This window comes from Uloborus diversus, chromosome 3 (genome assembly GCF_026930045.1).
Source record: "Uloborus diversus isolate 005 chromosome 3, Udiv.v.3.1, whole genome shotgun sequence".
Lineage (NCBI taxonomy): Eukaryota > Metazoa > Arthropoda > Arachnida > Araneae > Uloboridae > Uloborus > Uloborus diversus.
Window position 1 is genome coordinate 75714157 of NC_072733.1, and position 19164 is coordinate 75733320.

A 19164-nucleotide genomic window follows, 5' to 3' on the forward strand; every position below is an offset into this window, starting at 1 on the left:
AAATTTTTGAAAAATACACTAAAAAATTCTGCAATTTGAAGCCTTATACGGGATAATAGGAACTACAATATGTGGAAAGAAAAAAGGAAAACAAAAATTTCTTAAACTTTACACTCTTTTGCAAACTAAGACAATACAAAATACAAACTGCTCGTGGTTCGACGAATCGTTGATATTAATCGATAGAGAGGAAGAGCGACGAGGGAGAAACGATGACGCATTATCACTTGCTCACATCGACTCTCGGTATAATTAATTTTCTATCATCCCTTATCAACTCACCAACAAACGGAACACTGAATTAACTGAAAAACGATCAAGATTAAGATATGCTTTAAAAGAAATGGTGGAAATAACAGCTTAACCATTCGGACAAATCATACTTTATACAACTGATAGGAAATAAAATTGAAGCACTTTTCAAGCAGTATCAGAAACTTTTAAAATTATTTTCAAGGCCTCTAGAGCAATTAAAATTATTCAAAGCAGTTCATTTGTACTTTCCAATCTCTGATATTTTAATACTTGCTCGTATAGTTATACATTCTAACTTAGTAAGAAACCCCTGTTAGTCTGCACTACTTGTATTTTTAAATAACAACTGGTGCAGAAAACGAAAAGGAATAGAGGTAGTGTAGTAATTTTTCTTATGCGAAACAGATTGACAGTATGCAGTAGAAGTAATACAAAAGCAGGCAATAACAAAATAACTTTCAAAATACGGAATTCAGGTTGAAATAAATAGCAAAATGTGAACATGCTAGTCACGAAAATGTATCTCAAGCAAGCAATATGTTGCAGGAACGTCATAACCATACTTTTTTACATTTTTGATGCAGAATGTAGCGAGGAGCTGAATATGGCACATTTTGGCATCCCAGGGCCTGATTAACGCACGGTCCGGCGGATCCGCGGACCTGGGCACCACAAATTTAGAGGCACCAAAATAGCCTAGACTAAATTCACTTACTTCTTTTTTTTCTCTTCTTTTTAAGCTCATTTTTAGTTTTCTCAACTTTAAGGGAGAGGAGACTCAAATTTTTTTTAAAAATCAGCTCAAAACCTCATAAAGTTAAAAACATTTCGCGTTAATAGGCCATTGTTCCTTAGTTCTGGAATTTAAAATAATTACTTGGATGATATAGATGAACATTTTCCAGAAGAATTAACACACATTCAAATTCCTGGAAAATGTTTAAAAAGGATAAGATCACTAAACATTACACATACATTCCCGAATGTGGATTCAGCCCTGCAGCTTTTTCTTACCTTGCCTATCAGCAGCTGTTCCAGTGAACGTTCCTTTTCATTTTTGAAAAGAATCAAAAATCATTCGAGAAGCTGCGTTTCTCGGGATAATTTACAGGCATTTTCCTTATTGACCATTAAAAATACTAGACGTTAAATCCCGGTTATCACTAATTTGCCATTTCAACTGCGCTTGCGCGTGGACTTAGCTTTTTGGGCTTTCTATTTGAAGATTTCGTGTTGCTTGTTTATATTTAGGCTGAGCGAGAGTCCCACCAAATTAATGAATGCGATTAGAATATTTTCAAAGCGATTTCGTGATATATTATATGAAACTACGGATATGAATAACTGATAATCTTAAGAGAAAAATGACACTTCAATATTTATTAGTTTGGAAATATTTATTTAACATAAATGTAAAACACATTCTGTACTTCAAAAATGATTGGAATATTAGTACAGAAATCCGTCTTTTGCGGATATTTAACGTTAGGCGTAAACAACTTTATTACACATTTTTATTTATTTTGATGGTTCGACTTTGTATTAGAAGTGATGCTTTAATTCTAGTACGCTCTTCTGAGGTCAAAAATTTGGTCCCGAAAAGGACGCACAAATCAGACACCGAATCCATTAATAATTAAGACGCAAAATTCAATCTTTACCGAGGCCTAAAAACTAAATCAGAGAAAACTTTGCGATTTCTAATTTTTATCTGTTGCCATCTCATATTTATTACCAAATTTAAAATGTTTGTAATTAATTTTGCTGTCTGACCACGTATTGTATGGAAAGACAAACATCCGTTTTACAGCAGGAAGTGGATGAATCTATTTTTTTTTTTACCGATGTCAGCTTTTGCAGAAGTCTCATTCAAATGAGCGTAATAGGCGCATCAAAATTTTACTTTTCCCCCTTATTCACATAGATTCGTCTTATCTGGACATTTGAAAATTCCATGCAATCCGTGGTTGAACAGTAGCAAAATTTTTGAAATCAGCTAAGTCCGCGCGCAAGCGCAGTTGAAATAGCAAATTTGTGATAACCGGGATTTAACGTCGAGTATTAAAAATTCTGCTTGCAATATTCGAGTTGAACCGAACCATTGTTTCGGTCACTCGTCTGGTCAGTGCTAATTCTATGTTAGCTACCAGTTTGTTTGGCACTCTTGGCTTCCTTAAGAGGTTTTCCACCTCAGTTAATCCTATACCGGGCTGATGAGTGCTACTAAGCACGAAACTGCTGTCCTCGGCTGGAATTGACTGAGCTGGCGGTGTATTTCATGTATAGATTTCGATTATTTGATCGACACATATGCCTCTGTTAAAGCCAGAAAGAAGCCTTATAAAAAAATGTCAGAATTAGTAAGTTTTTTTTTCCAGTTTTAAATTGTTTTTTAACTTTTTTTTGGTCTTAAGGTAAGGCAATTTTAACTGTGATTAGTATGGTGACTGTCAAGTGTTCGGTATTCAAATCCCAGGTTTCCTTTCAAATGTAGTAATGTTACTTTAAAATGTAGTTTCTAGTATATTAGGTTTCTAGTATGAAACATTGACTTTAAAATTGTGCGAATTTTCTCATGGGGGGGGGGGCACCAACATCTACTCAGAACCTGGGCACCAGTATGGCTTGATCGGGCCCTGGGCATCCCTTCTCCCCTCCTCGCATTTGAAGAAGTTTAAAATGCCCCAAGTTCTTTAGGGTTTTAAGCACTTGAAAATGAAATTCATTTTTAAAAGTATTTTTCCTTTTTTTTAGGATCGAATCATGCAATATTTTCGAGAGTTGGGGACCTAAGTTATTATAGCTTGTTTTGCTTATAGGTAAATCCAGCACCGATTCTAATTAATGGTGACATAACTGTGCCCTTTTTAGATATGTAAGGGCGTTCTATGCACTTTGATAAGGAAACATCTTTCAAAGTGCCCCCCAATCGCCCCCTTCCCGTTTTTACTCTAGAAACAACACTAGAAATAGTTTCAATTTGTATCACTGTACTCAAAACTAAATCAACTCACATTTTGAATCTTTTCATCGAACTGCGCCGCTTGCCTATGTTTTGAATTTCGAACGCTGAAAATGCAAGCGCTTATATTTATAAGTCTTTTTTTTTTTTTATTTCTTTGCCCCTTTTCCATTTCACTAAAATTCTGTTTGGCTTTCAAAAAGAAGCAATTTTTTTTTAGCCTTGGAATTCACGCAAAAAAAAAAAAAGTCACATTTATTTTTGGTTCAAGGCGTTGATAGTGGGCTATGAAAATAAGGACAAGTAGAATTTCTCACTTCGAGCCTCATCACTTTCACTGAATTCACTTCGATTGAAAACTAATAATCTTAACTATTAATCTTAACTGTAGGAGAAAGACTTCCTTCAAACTAAAAAGTTTTTTTAAGGGGGAAGGGGATTTATCTTCGTCTTATACCCGCTTCGCGGGCCCCTCAATCTCTCACGGGCCCCGGCAATGCATAGGCTTGCCCCCTTCTCTCGACGGCCCTGCAGATTCTTGTTGGGGGGTTATGACCTCATGACCCTTCCCAAGTATCTGCCCCTGTAAATAGTTGAAAAAGAAGCTTAACAACTGAATGTTACTTGAACATTGAAAAGTAAATCTTATTCTAATTTTGAAAATTTTTCATTTCAGTATCTGTACAACCATTCCAGTATGAATGGTAGTAATTTAACTTGATCTCATTTATGTGCAACATTTTTGAATGTGATCTCCATGTTGAAGTAGTTAGTTCTGTAGGTATAATTTTTGACTTATAGAAGTTTTTACAAAATGTTTTAGATCATGGAAATCAAGAACTATAATCTACAAATTTTTTGTGTATTGTAATTTTCTATTAGCTTAATCTACTTCTATTAGCTATTACCATAGAAGACTTGTATAGGGGGGCAACTGCCCCCTCACTTAAAAAAGTAAAGGACCTTGCCCCCTCACTTTTCAGAGTTAAAAATTAATGATTGATTGAAAAATGATTTTATAGCAGGGTTAATTTAATTTGGAAAAGTTAAAACTAAAAATTCCAAATAAATGAACTTTTCTCTTCCTATTTCATAAGAATGGAACTTTGAAATGGTAGGAGAAAGTCTGCAGTGGCCATCCGTCCCAATAATTTTTCATAACAAAATATTTGACAGGATTCTTAGTATAAATACAGTTATAATGTCTCGCTGTCACACCCATTACAAAAAAGATGCTTAAGTTACCATAGCAAATGCATTCTTCCATGGAAAAACATGAAAATTTCCAAAGTTCTAATGGTGTGACAAATGTTTGTGACAGGTTTGACAAAATCGTTGGGACAGGTGTAACAGTGTGCTGGAATGACTGAGCTGGCAGTGTATTTCAGGTGTAACAGCATTCAAAATAGCTTTTAAAAACTTTCTAAATGAAATAGAAGATTAAACCGTATTATTTTGTAACAAATTAGCATTGCAGTTTTAAAAAAATATCTGAAAATCTTATAACTGGACAGATTTGAATTATTTGTATTTCAATAATTTTTTGGTTATTAAGTGAGTTTCTTTTATTTCCTTCTTGAAACATTTCAAAGGAGTAAAATAGCTTGAAAGGAAGTAAATAATCAGTTGCACATTTCCATAACTACTCTGCTTTGTGAAAATGCCTCAGTCATTTTTTTTTCATTAGATAAAAAGTAATATTGGAGACACTAGAATTATATAACAAGTAATCTTTGCCCAAATTATGGCACAGGTTCTCAGAATGCAATTTAAAGTCTCATTAACCAATTATCATATTTACAAGTTGTGCATGGTTAAAAGATAATACAATTTGCTCCCTTATGGATGTAAATTATTGTATCATGACAAATATGCTCCAGGGGACATTTTAAAATACTAGCATAACTGATCTGAAAGTGGAATTGTCTTAGCCACACATGAAAAGTGAAATTCATAAAGTTCTGATTGCTGTAGAGATCAATCATTGTGAAAAGTTCTGATTACTGTAGAGCTCAATCAAAAATGATGTATAACAATCAAACTAGTGTTTTTTTTTAAGACAGGAGGTTTTCAACTGACATGAGATTAGAATATTTTCACCATTTTGTATAGAACAGGACAGTAGTCATATTAGTGGGGGGTGGGGGGGGGGCTGTCAAATTGAGCTAAGTCAAATCAAACTGCTTTTCATTTATTTAATTGTGCAGTGAAGATTACAAGAATTGATTTGTATATTGAAACGAACACTGTAGTCTGAGTGAATAAAATCTGCAAGTTAAAAGTAATGAAGAAATGAAGTTCAGAGAAGTGACAACTTTTGGGAAGGCAGCTGCGATAATGTTTGAGCTGAAGAGATTGCGAAGTTTAGATTGTAAAATATAGCTATCACTGCAACTCATATACTGCATCATTGAAAATGCTATATCTTACTCCCAGTGAGATTATATTAACACCTGGTATAACTTTCATTTTTCTTTTCACTAACCACTCAAGGCAATGTAGTACAAAGCACTACATTATTAGTATTATGTTTTTCTTATTAACTTTTAAATGGAACAATAAGTAAAGATATGCAAGCTAATAATTGACTCTGTTGATTTTTACCCATAAAAGGTGATGTTTAAAAAAAGAAATTGTTTGTAATTACCAAAAAAATAAAGCTACACTTCAGCTAATTTCGTTAGCAGCCGTTAAAGAAGTACTAAACTAAATGTACACCCAGTACTAGCTTTTTTTTTCTTATGAAATGTAATTTATATTCACAATTGTCAAGTATGTCATCTGTACTGATCACTATTCAGGGGTCTGGCCAGAGGATATTTGGGTCCGTTAACGGACCCTTCACAAAAATCCGGTCAACCAAAACGGACCTTTCACAAAATCCCAATCAAACAAAACGGACCCTTCACAAAACTCTGATAAACAAGAATGGATCTTTCACAAATTGTTTTTGAAAGAGCAAATCTGAAAGCAAAATAACGCATATTAAACCGATAATTTTTAGAACCTTTTTTAAAGTCAAATTAGAGGGATCAGCTTATATAAAATCTGCTAATTTTGCAAAGAAAAAAAAATCGGCACTCTTGTGATGGTCCTGTAAGCGATAAATTGCTACTGCCAAATAAATATAATGCTTGTTGTTTGCTTCTTGGAAAGAAATTAACAGTTGGAAATAAGTTTGGTTTCAAATAATTTTGTTTGTTTTATCACAGCTAATTAGCAGCGGTGTTGTTGTAAACTTTTCTGAAAAGGCGTTTGGTAAGCACTTTTCTCCCCCCCCCCCGCTAATGATTTAATAAACAATAATAATATATATCAGCGAAATGAACTTAGAACTGCAAAAGGATAGTAAGGGTGGGGAAAAAATATGATCGCTTCAGATAGGGTTACCAACTTTAAAATTATCGCCATGCCATTTAGCGTCTGGCGTTAAACCTTTATAATGACTTGATTAGAAAATATTCTCATCATTTTACCAGCTTGTCAATATTTGCGTTTTTATGGTGTGGTGCGATGTTCAACTGTTATTTTGGGAGAAAATTATATGGGTTTGATTTTTTGATGCTAAAAGGATGATTAACTTTAAATAAACTGTTTTACTTCCCTTTTTTTTATATCTGTGCGAAAAGCTGAAATTATTTTTTTTAGAATTTTCGAATTAAAATTACGGTTTGGAGAATTTTTTCAAAAATTCAATTTTTGATCATTTTTCGGAGTCACTGTTTTGGCATAAATTTAGAAAATCTCTCTAATTCCTTTATTTTTCAACTAATTAAGCTGAATTTGGTATCAATTTCCAGCTAATACTTTTATCTTTCAGTGTGAATGACAGAAAGTATTCTGTGAATAGTTGGGTGTTGCCACTCTTTATCTAAAGTCAGTTTTTATGCTTTTTCAGTTGGGAGAGTAAATAAGTCATATCTCCAAAGTACCTACTACGATCTGCATCAAAATTTTTTTTTTTGTAGTATATTTAAATCAATATCTTGCTCTGTAGAAAAAAGTAGAAGGGTGTTTTTTGTTGTTTTGAAATAAAAAAATAAAGTTTGTTTTGCAGAAAGTACGAGTTTTCTATTACTTTAAATCCCTTTTAAGCTTAAACAGAATAGTTTTTAACTAGGCATTGTATTGTGTTTATCTTTTATATTGGAATAATGGTTTCTTTGAAAATAACGTTGTTCATTTTGCATTGTAATACTGCAAAGCGTGCAAACAAATTAGTGACACAAGATCTGTAATCTTCTAAAATATGCAAATTGCTTTATCACAGATTGTGTGAGCTTAGGGAGTTAGTTGATTGAGGTGTGTGTGTATACAGGACTCATAGTTCTCCTATATCTCCTATATTTCCTACATTTTCACAATTTGTCAGATATTCTCCTATATATTTCCAATATTTTCTCACTAACTCATATTTTTTTCCGTCGGATGTTAAATGCTACCCAAAAATGCAAAAACCTTCGAACAATTTTTTTCTTCTTTCTCCCCTGCACTGTGCACTCTTACATCTTTAATGTTGGCATATGTACTAAACTTCTGTTTTATTACTTTTATGAAATATGCAATACATAGATGATTTTACTTGCAGCTTTTAACTTGTTTTTGTTTTTTTTCTTTTAATGAGTATGCTTTGTAATTTTAATAGTACAACATGTCAACTTTACATGTACTGCTGTAAAGATTTTGAAAGCTTTTAATTTTGTCACATATAAACTTTCATGTAGTTCAAATGAACGGTTGTAGCTCAAATGTTTATTTTTGAAAATGCCAAGTACAGATTTTGGTACTAATTCAACTTTGAGTACTTCAATTGTTTCAAAGCTTGTAGCTTGCTGAAAAATGTAACTATCTCGATGGAAAAAATGTCATTTTATAGGATTTTCCAAGAATTTCAGAAATCGGTCTTCATCTCAGAAATTTGTTTTCTTTTTGACTCATTTTTTTCCATCTACTCGTTTATGTTTAGAAATTGGATAGGATGACGGATAATTCTATGCTCCACTTGGGCTCTTCTAACGCCCCCTTTTGTTTGGCAGATTAGGTTAAATTCACTCTTTATACATGTGTGTACATATACACACACAATTAACTAACATAATAATGCACACATTATGGATAATGCCATTACAGTGAGCGCTGGGTAATTGAATCAGTCACTTTAATGAATCAGTTCCTCAAAAACAAAACAAAATCCAGTTTTAACACTAAGAAACTGTTGAATATTTGAATCAAACTTGCCGCTTAAATGAATCAAGCATATGAAACTGACCGTTTCGCACAAACGTGATGCATTAGCGCAGTCTTTTTTTCCCTTTTCTTTTGTTTAGTAAAATTAATTTCTTTTTTTCTGTAAATAGTGAAACAAAGGGGAGGTAGAGTGTTGCACACTTTTTGTAACGATTTTTTCAGGATATGTCCAACAAAACCAGTGAGATGAGAGAGACATGGAGTCGACGGGACTTTTAATCATTAGTGTTGGCATTGAAGCAATGAGATACCAATACCAAGAACTATGGGTAGATTTATGACATTGAAAAAAGAATGTCCAAAACAATTATTACCTAGTTTTAGCAATCAATAAGAGATGCATTTTTCAAAGCACGCAAGTTGAAATCTGAATTTTGTAATTGCTTTTTCATACTGTTTTGCAGGGATGGATACAGAAATATTTTTTGGAGGGGGCCTGGAAATTGAAGAGCGCCTAAACCTCCCCTTATAGAATGTTTCAAAACAAAGTTTTCATGAATTTATTTTTTCAAAAAAGCAGCTCGTCTTGCAGATGTATGAGGAAGGTGATTCAAACTTTCGATGATGCTTTTGAAAATATTCGTTTTATAAGCTGCCTAAGTTTGAAAACGTTTGCATGGAAAATATTTGCGGGATTGGAAATCTTGCGGGATTTTGCTCTTAATCCCGATAAATATAATGCGGGATTTGGGATTGGAAACCCTAATTTTGATATGGCATGCCGTTTCCATTAATATTATGGCTTTGCCAAGAAACTATATATCATGTCATTTCTTTCATTTTGCATTTTTTTATTCCTAAAAAAGAAGTCTATTATTTCGCAGGTAGCTACCTGGATTAAAATTACTCTTCTATGTACGTCTGCACATTTAAAAAAAAAAATTGAATTATTGATTGATTCCATGAAAGAAGAATTAATGAACGAATCATGCTATTACGTATGCTTGTATTCGAAACCAGTGAGTAAAATGTATTCCGCCGCTCTGGGATCCGATTCCAGCAATACTTCTTCACTTCAGCAAACGAAAACGCTTTTATTCAAATATGTTTTGTGTTCTTTTTACATAACTGTAAAAAGTTTCTTTTTGGAGATAGTAGTTGAAAAATAATAATTGAAATAGTTAAATAAATTTATCCCTTTGGGAGGGACCCAAGCCCCCTGCCTCCCCACCCCTCTAAATCAGCTACTGCTGTTTTGTGATAAAATTCTTTAAATAATCAGAGAATGGATATTGAGTGTGCGGTATACTTCTAATAATATTTTGTTTGACCAAAAATTTATTAAGGTTCTTTTAAGTTGTATGTAGAATTGCACTTTAAAAAAGAAGAAAAACACGCACACACAATTTTGCTAAATTGAATCAAAATTGTCTCAAACAAACATGATTCATTTAAGCGGCCGTGGGTACGAAAATTCATTTGTTCTCACATCTGTGACTCTTCACATTGCTATGACTTCTTGCATGATATAGAATTATATTGATAATTTTGCTTTTTTTTTTTTTTTTGTACCGTGATAAAAACATACCTATTAGATCCTATACTTTTTCCGAAATTACTATATATTTTTCCTTTTAAACTCCTATATATTCTGCTATCGAACTCCTATATATATTTTGCTATCACACTCCTATATATTTTTTTCCACTTGCTATGAGCCTTGTGTATATATATATATATATATATATATCCACAAAGTATAAACCAGACATAAGGATTGTCAAGGGACTGGAAACAGTTAATGTTAAATCAAGGATATCGATTTAATCAAGAACCATATAGACATTCAATGCAGTCAAATCCGAACCAGTGAAATATATCGTTGAATTGAGGAAGTGTTTATCTGGTCTATTAATTTTTTAAAAAATATGGTCAGGAGCATGCTAACGTGTCCGTACAGTAAAACCTGTGAAGTTGACCACCCTTATAAGTTGACCGCTTTGTTCAGACACGGAATTAGCCATTATCATATAAATCAACCTCTGTAAGTTGACCACCTGTTTAAGTTGACCACTAAAGTAGGGCACCGCAAGATCAACTTACACAGGTTTCACTGTACTAAGTTTTACATATGATTAGAAATTGCATCTCCAAATTTATTTTTAAAAAACTCAATCATTAAAATAGCAGATTTTAAACTATATTACTCTATTTGGATAGGTTCAGTGCATAACCTGTGGATTTTGGTAGATGGAAATGTTTTGCAATAGTTGATAAGAAAAAACAGATTTTGTTTGTAGATACAGTGATCTCATCTGCATAAGTAAGTAAAAATAGAGTAAAAGTAATGAATAAAATGAAAGGGGTTTTTAGGATGCTTATCAGCTGTTTCATAATACTGTTGCTAACTTTTTTTTTTTGATATATATACTGCTAACTATGCAAAAAAAAGTTTTAAATACTTTTCTAACTGTAGGCATTTTCTTTTGTTGCAAATGTAAACTGAACATTTTATTTTCCAGAAGATAAAATAGTTGCCATACTTAAAAACTTTTTGGTATCATTGTCTAAAATTCAGTCCAACATAATAGACAAAATTGTAAGAATGAATTTTATTTTTTCACCGAAATTATGGGGGGGGGGGGGTGATTGCATAAATGACCTTCTTTGATGGATCATAATCTAGATATTTGATGCTTTGAATTTTTAAAAGGACTCACTTTTCTTTGTTGTTTCAAAGTTTACTTCATTATTTCCCTTTTTTTAATCCAATACTACACTCACTGGCCATTGAATCAAAACCCAAGATCAATATTTTACTGGATCACATTTTGCACATATAACTGCTCTGATTCGTTTTGGCATCGAGTCTACAAGCTTCTGGAGTTCATTTAGATCCAGAGAATACACCGCATTGGTGATGCAGTTTTTTAAATCTTGTAAATCAGATGGAAGAGTAGAGTGCTGTCGGATGCGTCTTTCCACCATATCCAATGCATTTTCTATGTGGTTAAGATGCAGTGGTCAATGAAAGTGTTGGAAGAGTCGCCCAGAAAGCCGATTTTCAACACTACTGGCACAATGTATAGTTGCATTATCGTCCATGAAGTATCCGTCTCCATCAGGATAAAAAAGCAACATTGCATGGTACACTTGATCTGCTAATACATTTAAGTATTGCATGGCTGTTTGTTTACGCTCAAGAAACACCAGGGCAGCACTTTCATGCAACAGAACGTGCTCCACATCATGATACTCCCTCCAAACCCTTGCTCAGTGCGAGTAAGGCAAGAAGTTTCTCTCAAAGGTTTCTAATTCGTTGGCCAGTGAGTGTATTATAACTGCCAGACTGTAGGAAAATCCTGTATTGCTACAGTATTGATTGTATAAAATGTCTGAGGAGGGTAGCAAAAAACATCAGTACGAAGATTTTATTCTGATGAGTCATGGCAGAACCAGTTCTGCTTTGGCTGGCTTAAAGATGGTAACTTACTGCTTAATACCCATGCTTGCCTTCAGTTGACGAGTTAAACAGCACCATTGCTTGATGACGCTTGCTGGTGTGCTAAATTTACTTTACCTACTAGTTTGTTGGCACTCTCAGTTTCAATGAGCTGACACCTACCTCCATAATGGTTATTGTCTTCTCATGACTGATGAGGCCACAAGAAGGACAAAACTGCAGTCTCTGGATGGCAGAATTGGGCTGCCAATATATTACATATATTTCTACCTTAGCCCTCTCTTAAGGACTGTAACTTACTGCTTAAAACCATAATGTTGGTTAAAATGTTCACTAGCAGAAATGTAGGCATCTGACTGTTAAATGATTTGATTAACAGCTGTAGTTTTCAAAATTGTATTTCAAGTCATTCGACTTTTTAAAAAAATATTTAAGTCTTCGATCATTGTTAATCTTTTATGTGAAATTTACTGTAAAAATTATATTTTTAGAAAATCTAATAAAAATGATACAATTTATTTAGATATATATCATTCTAAAAGTTTTGTTTCAAATGTGTAATATTAATAGTACCTAAAAGTTGAATTTTCTCTTTTATAGCTTTGAAATTTGACATTTTTTACTTCAAAAACATGGGTTTTGCTACAGAGCTTCAAGGAAAATCTTCTCATGAGGCATTAATGTCCTTGCAAGATGCTGAGTTACGACTTCTTGAAAACATGAAACGATGTATGTCCTTAAGAGTGAAATGTGATAGAGAATATGCTATTGCCCTGAATTCTGTGTGTATTCAAACTTTAAAAATTGATCAGACTGAACTTAAAGGTAGCATGGTTGCTCGGGTAAGTCTTTTGAGTGTAAAGTGTGCTATCTTTTGTAATTTCATTATTGGTTAAAATGTTAGTGTTAAATTGCAGTTATTCAGGAAAAAATCATGAACTGAAGACAAAAGAGGTTTTGTCGTATTTAATGTGTTAAATTATATCCCCAGGTAACTTTTTATTTGAAGTTTTAATGATATTGGATTAATAATAATGTTCAATTTGATTAATCTTTCTTCTTATACAGTTCGCTTAGGCTGTTTTCAAAATAAAACAGTAGCTCAGTAAAATAAACATACGTGGACACAAGTAAAACCATACAAATATGAAAAATTATAAATACAGAATGGGACCCAAAATCCAGAATATTCTCTGATCTGTGGCTCTGGAATTTTCTAAATATTTGATCTTAACTCAAAAAAAAGTGAACATTTACTATATCGTTCAATATTAGATGCATTTTTCCAGACATCATGAAGGTTAGTGCCAATCAGTATGCGCCAAGTCTTTTTGTCTTTATCAACCTTAATGAAAGCAATGTTAGAAGGGGGGAAAAAGCGCAATACTTTAGGATATAGAAAAAGAAAAGAGAACCTCTATGATAGTTATAGTTAACTGCCACATTGTGTGAATTTAGATACCAGTTGTAAAATCGAAAAGAAAGTCAAAAAATAAAGTGTTTCGAAAATTTAATTTAATGCTCGGAAACAATTACAAAAGTGATGAGCAGCAACTAGCTCTGGGCCCAGCTAGGTGGGTCCTAGCCAATTTATCAATCCCCAAAGAAGATCAAGAGCCCTTTTAAAACTGTCCATCCCATTGCAAGTATCAGCTGCATTCAGTTAACTATTTCAAATGCCTAATAATTGTATAGTGTACTAATAATAAGAATTATTGTAAACTGAAAGTTGATATCACTAGATTGCTTCATAATTCCAGTAAAAGCCTAATATTATGCATGACACGTGGCATCAAAGAAACATAAAAATCAACTAAGTATCGTCACTTCAAAATGTACTATGTGAATGTGATCAATTTTGATCATTTAAGGTATAAAGAAAAAGTTTTTTTTTTATTATTCAAGGAAACAGTTCCTGGTTTTGGGTCTTCTAGATTTCAGGAATCCTAACTAGGGATCACATTTTATGCATGACTGAAAAATGCAGCTGCATCTCTCACTACTTTCAAGGCACTTTAAGAAATTGTTCCTAAGTTAAGTGCATCCTTAAACAGAATTTTTATCAAAAACTCAAAAAGCGAACAGTTTCTTTCACACTTGTTATACTTTGGATTTCCTTTATAGTTATAAATATTTTTGATTACTTAAAATTTATGTAATGCAATTATTGAAGATATCAGTTATCTTCATCATCAATAACTTATTCTATGTGTTAGACACATTGTCCTCAGTTTAAATTCACACATCTGTGTTTTCCTATCGATTGATTCTTTATTGCTAATTTTAGCAAACAAAAAAAGAGAGAGAGAGAAAAGTTTTTAATTATGTAGGTAGAAAATTCGTACCTGGATGTCACTGTGTGCATGGCTATTAAAATGTCTAATTTGCTAATTTCCTTCTTGCTAGCAAATTAGCTTAAAAGTTTCAGAGTCAAAAAATTTCTGTGAGAAGCTTTTGCCCCCGCCCCTCGCAAATGACACCCTGATTCAACATATGCCATTTCATTATGAATTTAGCTTGTAGAAAAAGAGCAGGGCTCAATTAAAGTAGCATTGGGCTTAGGGCAGACATTGGGTGTCCTTATGCATTATTTTGAAAATCAGACAAAACGAAAAAAATCTTAAATATAAATTAATTGATATAATTTTTGAAAATTACTTTAATAAAATTGAAATCCTCTTATCGCCTTAAAGTGCTGAGAGTTAAATGGAAACTGCAAACTTTAAATGCTTAATACATAGTTTGTTGGAAAATGATTCCTTGCTAAAGATTTTGTTTTTTTTTTTCAACCTGATTTTTTTGAAAATAGTTTTAATAAATAGTATTTTTACTTAATTTTAAGAACTGGTAATACAGTAGCCGCCGCTTGAATCACGTTTGTGCTAAACAGGTTTGATTCCATAAAGTGATGAATTTAGTAAAGCGGGATTTCGTTTTGTTTTTGACAATTTGATTCATTAAAGCAGTTGATTCAATTAACCACTGATTCAATTGACGGGCGTCCACTGTATAGTGCTAATTTTTCAAAGATGTACTTCTTAAGCTTTTTAAAAAATGTACTGATTTCTATATCGGCAATTCTCTAGAAAAGTGTGATTTCTCATCCCAGGTTCATTATAGCCTTAGTAAAATGTTTTCCATTTCTTTTATTTTTATTATAATTATATTTTCATCTATTTGTCACCTTCTAAAGAATAAGATGACAAGCATATAGCACTGTACAAACTTCGCTTTAAACTTTAATTAAAAAATATATTCCCTTTAATTCTATAGTATTTGATATGCATTTTAATTTGATTTCAATAGTTGAGTGATGAAAATGCTCCCTCTTGAGAGATATTTACCTAAAGATGCTCACACAGCAGCAATTAATTTAGTGAAGAGCATATCGCTCGTTTGGAAAAAGAGTATCACAGTACGGAATTTTTAATTTTCTTTTTTTTTTTCGCTTAAAAAACTTGAAATGACAATATCTTCTTCGGAAAATAATGACAGATTTTTTTTTGTTCTAATATTAACCACCAGAGAGCACTGCAAACTTACCTTTTTTAACACAAATTGCCTGAAGAGTTCAACTTCAAATCCTTCTCCTGTAAAATTTCATTTCTTTGTATTGTGGCACTCTTCTTCCAAATGAGTGATAATAAGTAATGGAAAAAAGTAAACAAAAAAATTAAGTAACAAACCAAAAAGAAAAATAAACCATTTGAAAATTATGTCTAAAAGAACAAAGGCTAATTTGCTTGTGTGTTGGTTGGATAACTATTTTTAATAACCTCCCTTACATTGCACATTCAGATGTATTGTGCTTTGTCTTTGTCCCCCAAAAAGGGGGATGTAAGGAGGGTTATTGTATATCTAATGTCTCAAGTGAAAATAATTGTTTTGGCATAGCAAATGATAAAAACTGCAAATCACGTAAACATTGTGCAATGTTTGATACAAAAGACAAAAAATGAAAAGTGAAGTAGGGTTTTGTTCATATTGCTATATCCAAATGAATAAATACAGCAATATTCCCATCGGACACTACCCTGCACTTACTTGCCGAAAATTTTCCACAGGCGAAATATAAATGCATATGGACAGTTCTCAAAAGGTGGGAGCAAACACAGACCTCAAATTTGAAGCTTCAACACCAAATAACTTTCATTTTAATTAACTCAAAAATTTTTGAGTTAAATTATAATACTGTATAGAGACAAGAATTGACATAAATTATGGAAAAAAATGCTCTTCAAATACCTTAAAAAAAATATTTTCTTTGCTAAAAGGCAATTTTGGACATACCAAAACTTTAACTGAGCAAATGTACCATTAAAAAAATTTTTTTTTTAATTATTTCCATGCATTTCAAAAAAAATTAAGGGTATGAATCTCAAACTGAATAAATTTTTGATAATATTTTCCACAAATTAAAAAATTAAAGACAGATTATTTATTTTGTAAACAATTTTAGAAAAAATGGAAGTTTGATGTATGTCCAAAAGTTACGATCTTGTCAATGCTATTATTTGAGAACTAAATATATGATTTATATGTTTTAAAGGTATTTTTCGATCCTCAAAATCAATTGTTAATTATTTTAAAGTGTTTTCATATGTTTTTATGCAGTATCTTTGAAACAAAATCATTTTTCTTAAATATACATGTTTGTAAAGATGTTCAAATTGCGCTACGATCTAGACACCGATAATTCTGTCTATTTATTCATTATTATAAATGATCTTCTGTCTTGTAACCTTAATGAAAAAGGCTAATATAATCCTTCAATCCATTGACATTTTGCACAATTAATATGTTATGCATTGAACATTACATTAATAACAGTAGAAACACAAGTTATGATCGTAACGGAACACATTTAAGTAAACAAAAATGGCACAAAAATTGCCAAGCAAATTCTGATTGGCGACAACTCACAGTGTATGATCGTATCCAGGGCGGGATTTAGGGGAGGGCAGGCAGGGCTACTACCCTGGGGCCTCCACAATAAAATTTTTACAAATTATCCTAGCTTTCACGGGTTGAAAATATCGGATATATACATATATATCAATATATTTGGATATATATCAAAGTATCGGATATTTTCGAAAATATGATGATCTTTTCGAACCCAGATTAGGGGCCTCCACTCCTTCGTTGCCCCGGGGCCTCCACACTTCCAAATCCGGTCCTGATCGTAGCCGTACGATAAGCGAAGGGTTACCAGCCAGAATTCCGGTTTTCGCCAACAGCTTCAGTTTTGGCAATTCATCACCTGCGCTGTCAAAATGGTTGTTTTTTTTTTTTTTTTTTAGGATTCTACAAAACCATAACGAAATTTTATTATTTAAAGGCCAGTATTTAAAGTCATTCAAGTACTTTAAATCCTTTATTTTTCATTGCAGAATGTATAAATAGATAAAATTTTCATTGAAAAAGTTCAAAAACTGTGAAACTTATATTATGATGATGTCCGAAATCTGATACCTACAGACCGATCATTAAATTTGCTATTAATTTTTATAAATACCTGCTGTCTTTTTATGTTTGTATATGGTGTTCCAGGTGTACATGTTATGCAATAAAAACAAAATTGATGTCAAATTTCAAAATTTTAAAATTTGCTCAGAATTAACTTTTTTCTTCCTACCTTTTGAAAACTGCCCATATCCATTTTCCGTCTTACAATAAAATTCAATCCAGTTGTCAACGTGCTAAAAAAGATAATCCAAAAAAGAGAAAAAAAAATCCTAACAAGTTTGAACCCAAATTGTGCCCTCAACATGTACAACATCAACTATGTTCTTACAGAATTTTTTTTCATTCCATGCATATTTAGAGGGTTACAGTTAGCCAACCTTGTTGTAGCATATTTGAAAGTGGAAAATAAATTTTAATTCAAATATGTTCATTTTAGCATGTAATTTTTGCCTGCCAAGTATCATTCTCTTTTATTTGTTTTGTTACAATTTCATTCTTTATTTTAAAGGCATGGAGTGTGGTTGCGGAAGAAACAGAAGCAATTGGGCGACTTGTGAAGCAAAATGCTGATTACCTTGCGTCTCACACAATAGATGAAATGAATTGTTTGATTTCAGAAAAGAGAGCTTTGCGAAAACTTTATACTGATGAACATAATCGAATACATGGAGAACTATTGCGGGTAAATATGTTTAAAGACACGTAAACATGTCCTTTTGGATTTGATTTTGGGTAGTTTCTAAAAATTCTTTCATTTTTCTTAGCTTCAAGATGCAGTTAATAAAACCAGAAACCTTTATGAAAAATATTTGGAATTATGGAGAGTTTCAAAAGCCAAATATGAAGATATCTTTGTGAAAGGTTGTGATGATTTTTGATATTATATTTTTTTAATGCCCTTTGTATATTTTTGCATAACTTTTACTCTTAACTTAAAAATTTTATTTGAAAATTCATTCATTTCTATCACAAAATCCCATGAATTTGCTATTGAAACAGTTGAAAATATTTTATTTCAAAAGATCAAATTAGCCCCAGTTCATATAATAGCTTTTAAGGTTCTTTGTGTTGTTAAAATCATTTTTTAATCTGTTTTATTTATTTTGCTACTGCATATTTTATTTCGGTGTGTTAAATAAAATAGTTGTCAATCTTCGTTAATAGCTTCTAAAATATTTGCATATTTGCTATGACAAAACATAAACTTAAAAATAAAAAAAATGTGTATGTTATAGTATACTTAATTTTAAACTTTACATATTTACCCACGTGTGAAAAATTTAAGTAAGTCCGACAGACACAATTTCACTGAACAAAGAAAAATTGCCGTACAGGGGTTTTAAAAGTTAGCATTAAAATGATGCACAATGTTAAAATCAAAACATATTCAATAAATGTAATTCACATACCTGGGTGCTTATTCCAAGCTCGAAATTCACCTTGTGAGATTAGTTCTGATCGTCTCTCTAGATGGCGCTATAGGGAAAATCGCAGTCTCGCAGTATAAATCTCGCAAGTTCGTATTCTAATCGCCAAACAAAGGAGAAAAAGTGACTTTTCGCGCTTTTACTTGCGAGCGAAATCTCGACTGCCCCGAAGCAGGTGAGATTATGCTATTTTTGTGATACAATTATAGGAGTTTGTTTTTCTGAAAGGTATTGGATCGAGGAAAACGAATTTGGATGATGCCAATCTTGGTTCAGGGAGCGGGGGGGGGGGGGGTAAAACAGCATCGGGGGGGGAGGCAAGTGGTTTTCTATTCAGTTTGTGATACAATTGCGGGAGTAAGTTTTCTGACAGGTATTTATTGGCAGGAGGATAGCAAATT

At 32.4% G+C, this 19164-nt stretch overlaps 1 protein-coding gene across 1 annotated transcript in view; it reads left to right on the forward strand.

The window, feature by feature from the left end:
- LOC129219400 (tyrosine-protein kinase Fer-like) overlaps window positions 1–19164 on the forward strand; it is a 127932-nt gene that overhangs the window by 20188 nt on the left and 88580 nt on the right. The window contains exons 2-5 of the mRNA XM_054853789.1: window positions 10625–10727; window positions 12468–12709; window positions 17845–18018; window positions 18101–18197. Coding sequence (XP_054709764.1) covers window positions 12500–12709; window positions 17845–18018; window positions 18101–18197 — 481 coding nt within the window. The 5' untranslated portion in view covers window positions 10625–10727; window positions 12468–12499. The remainder of the gene's footprint in view (window positions 1–10624; window positions 10728–12467; window positions 12710–17844; window positions 18019–18100; window positions 18198–19164) is intronic.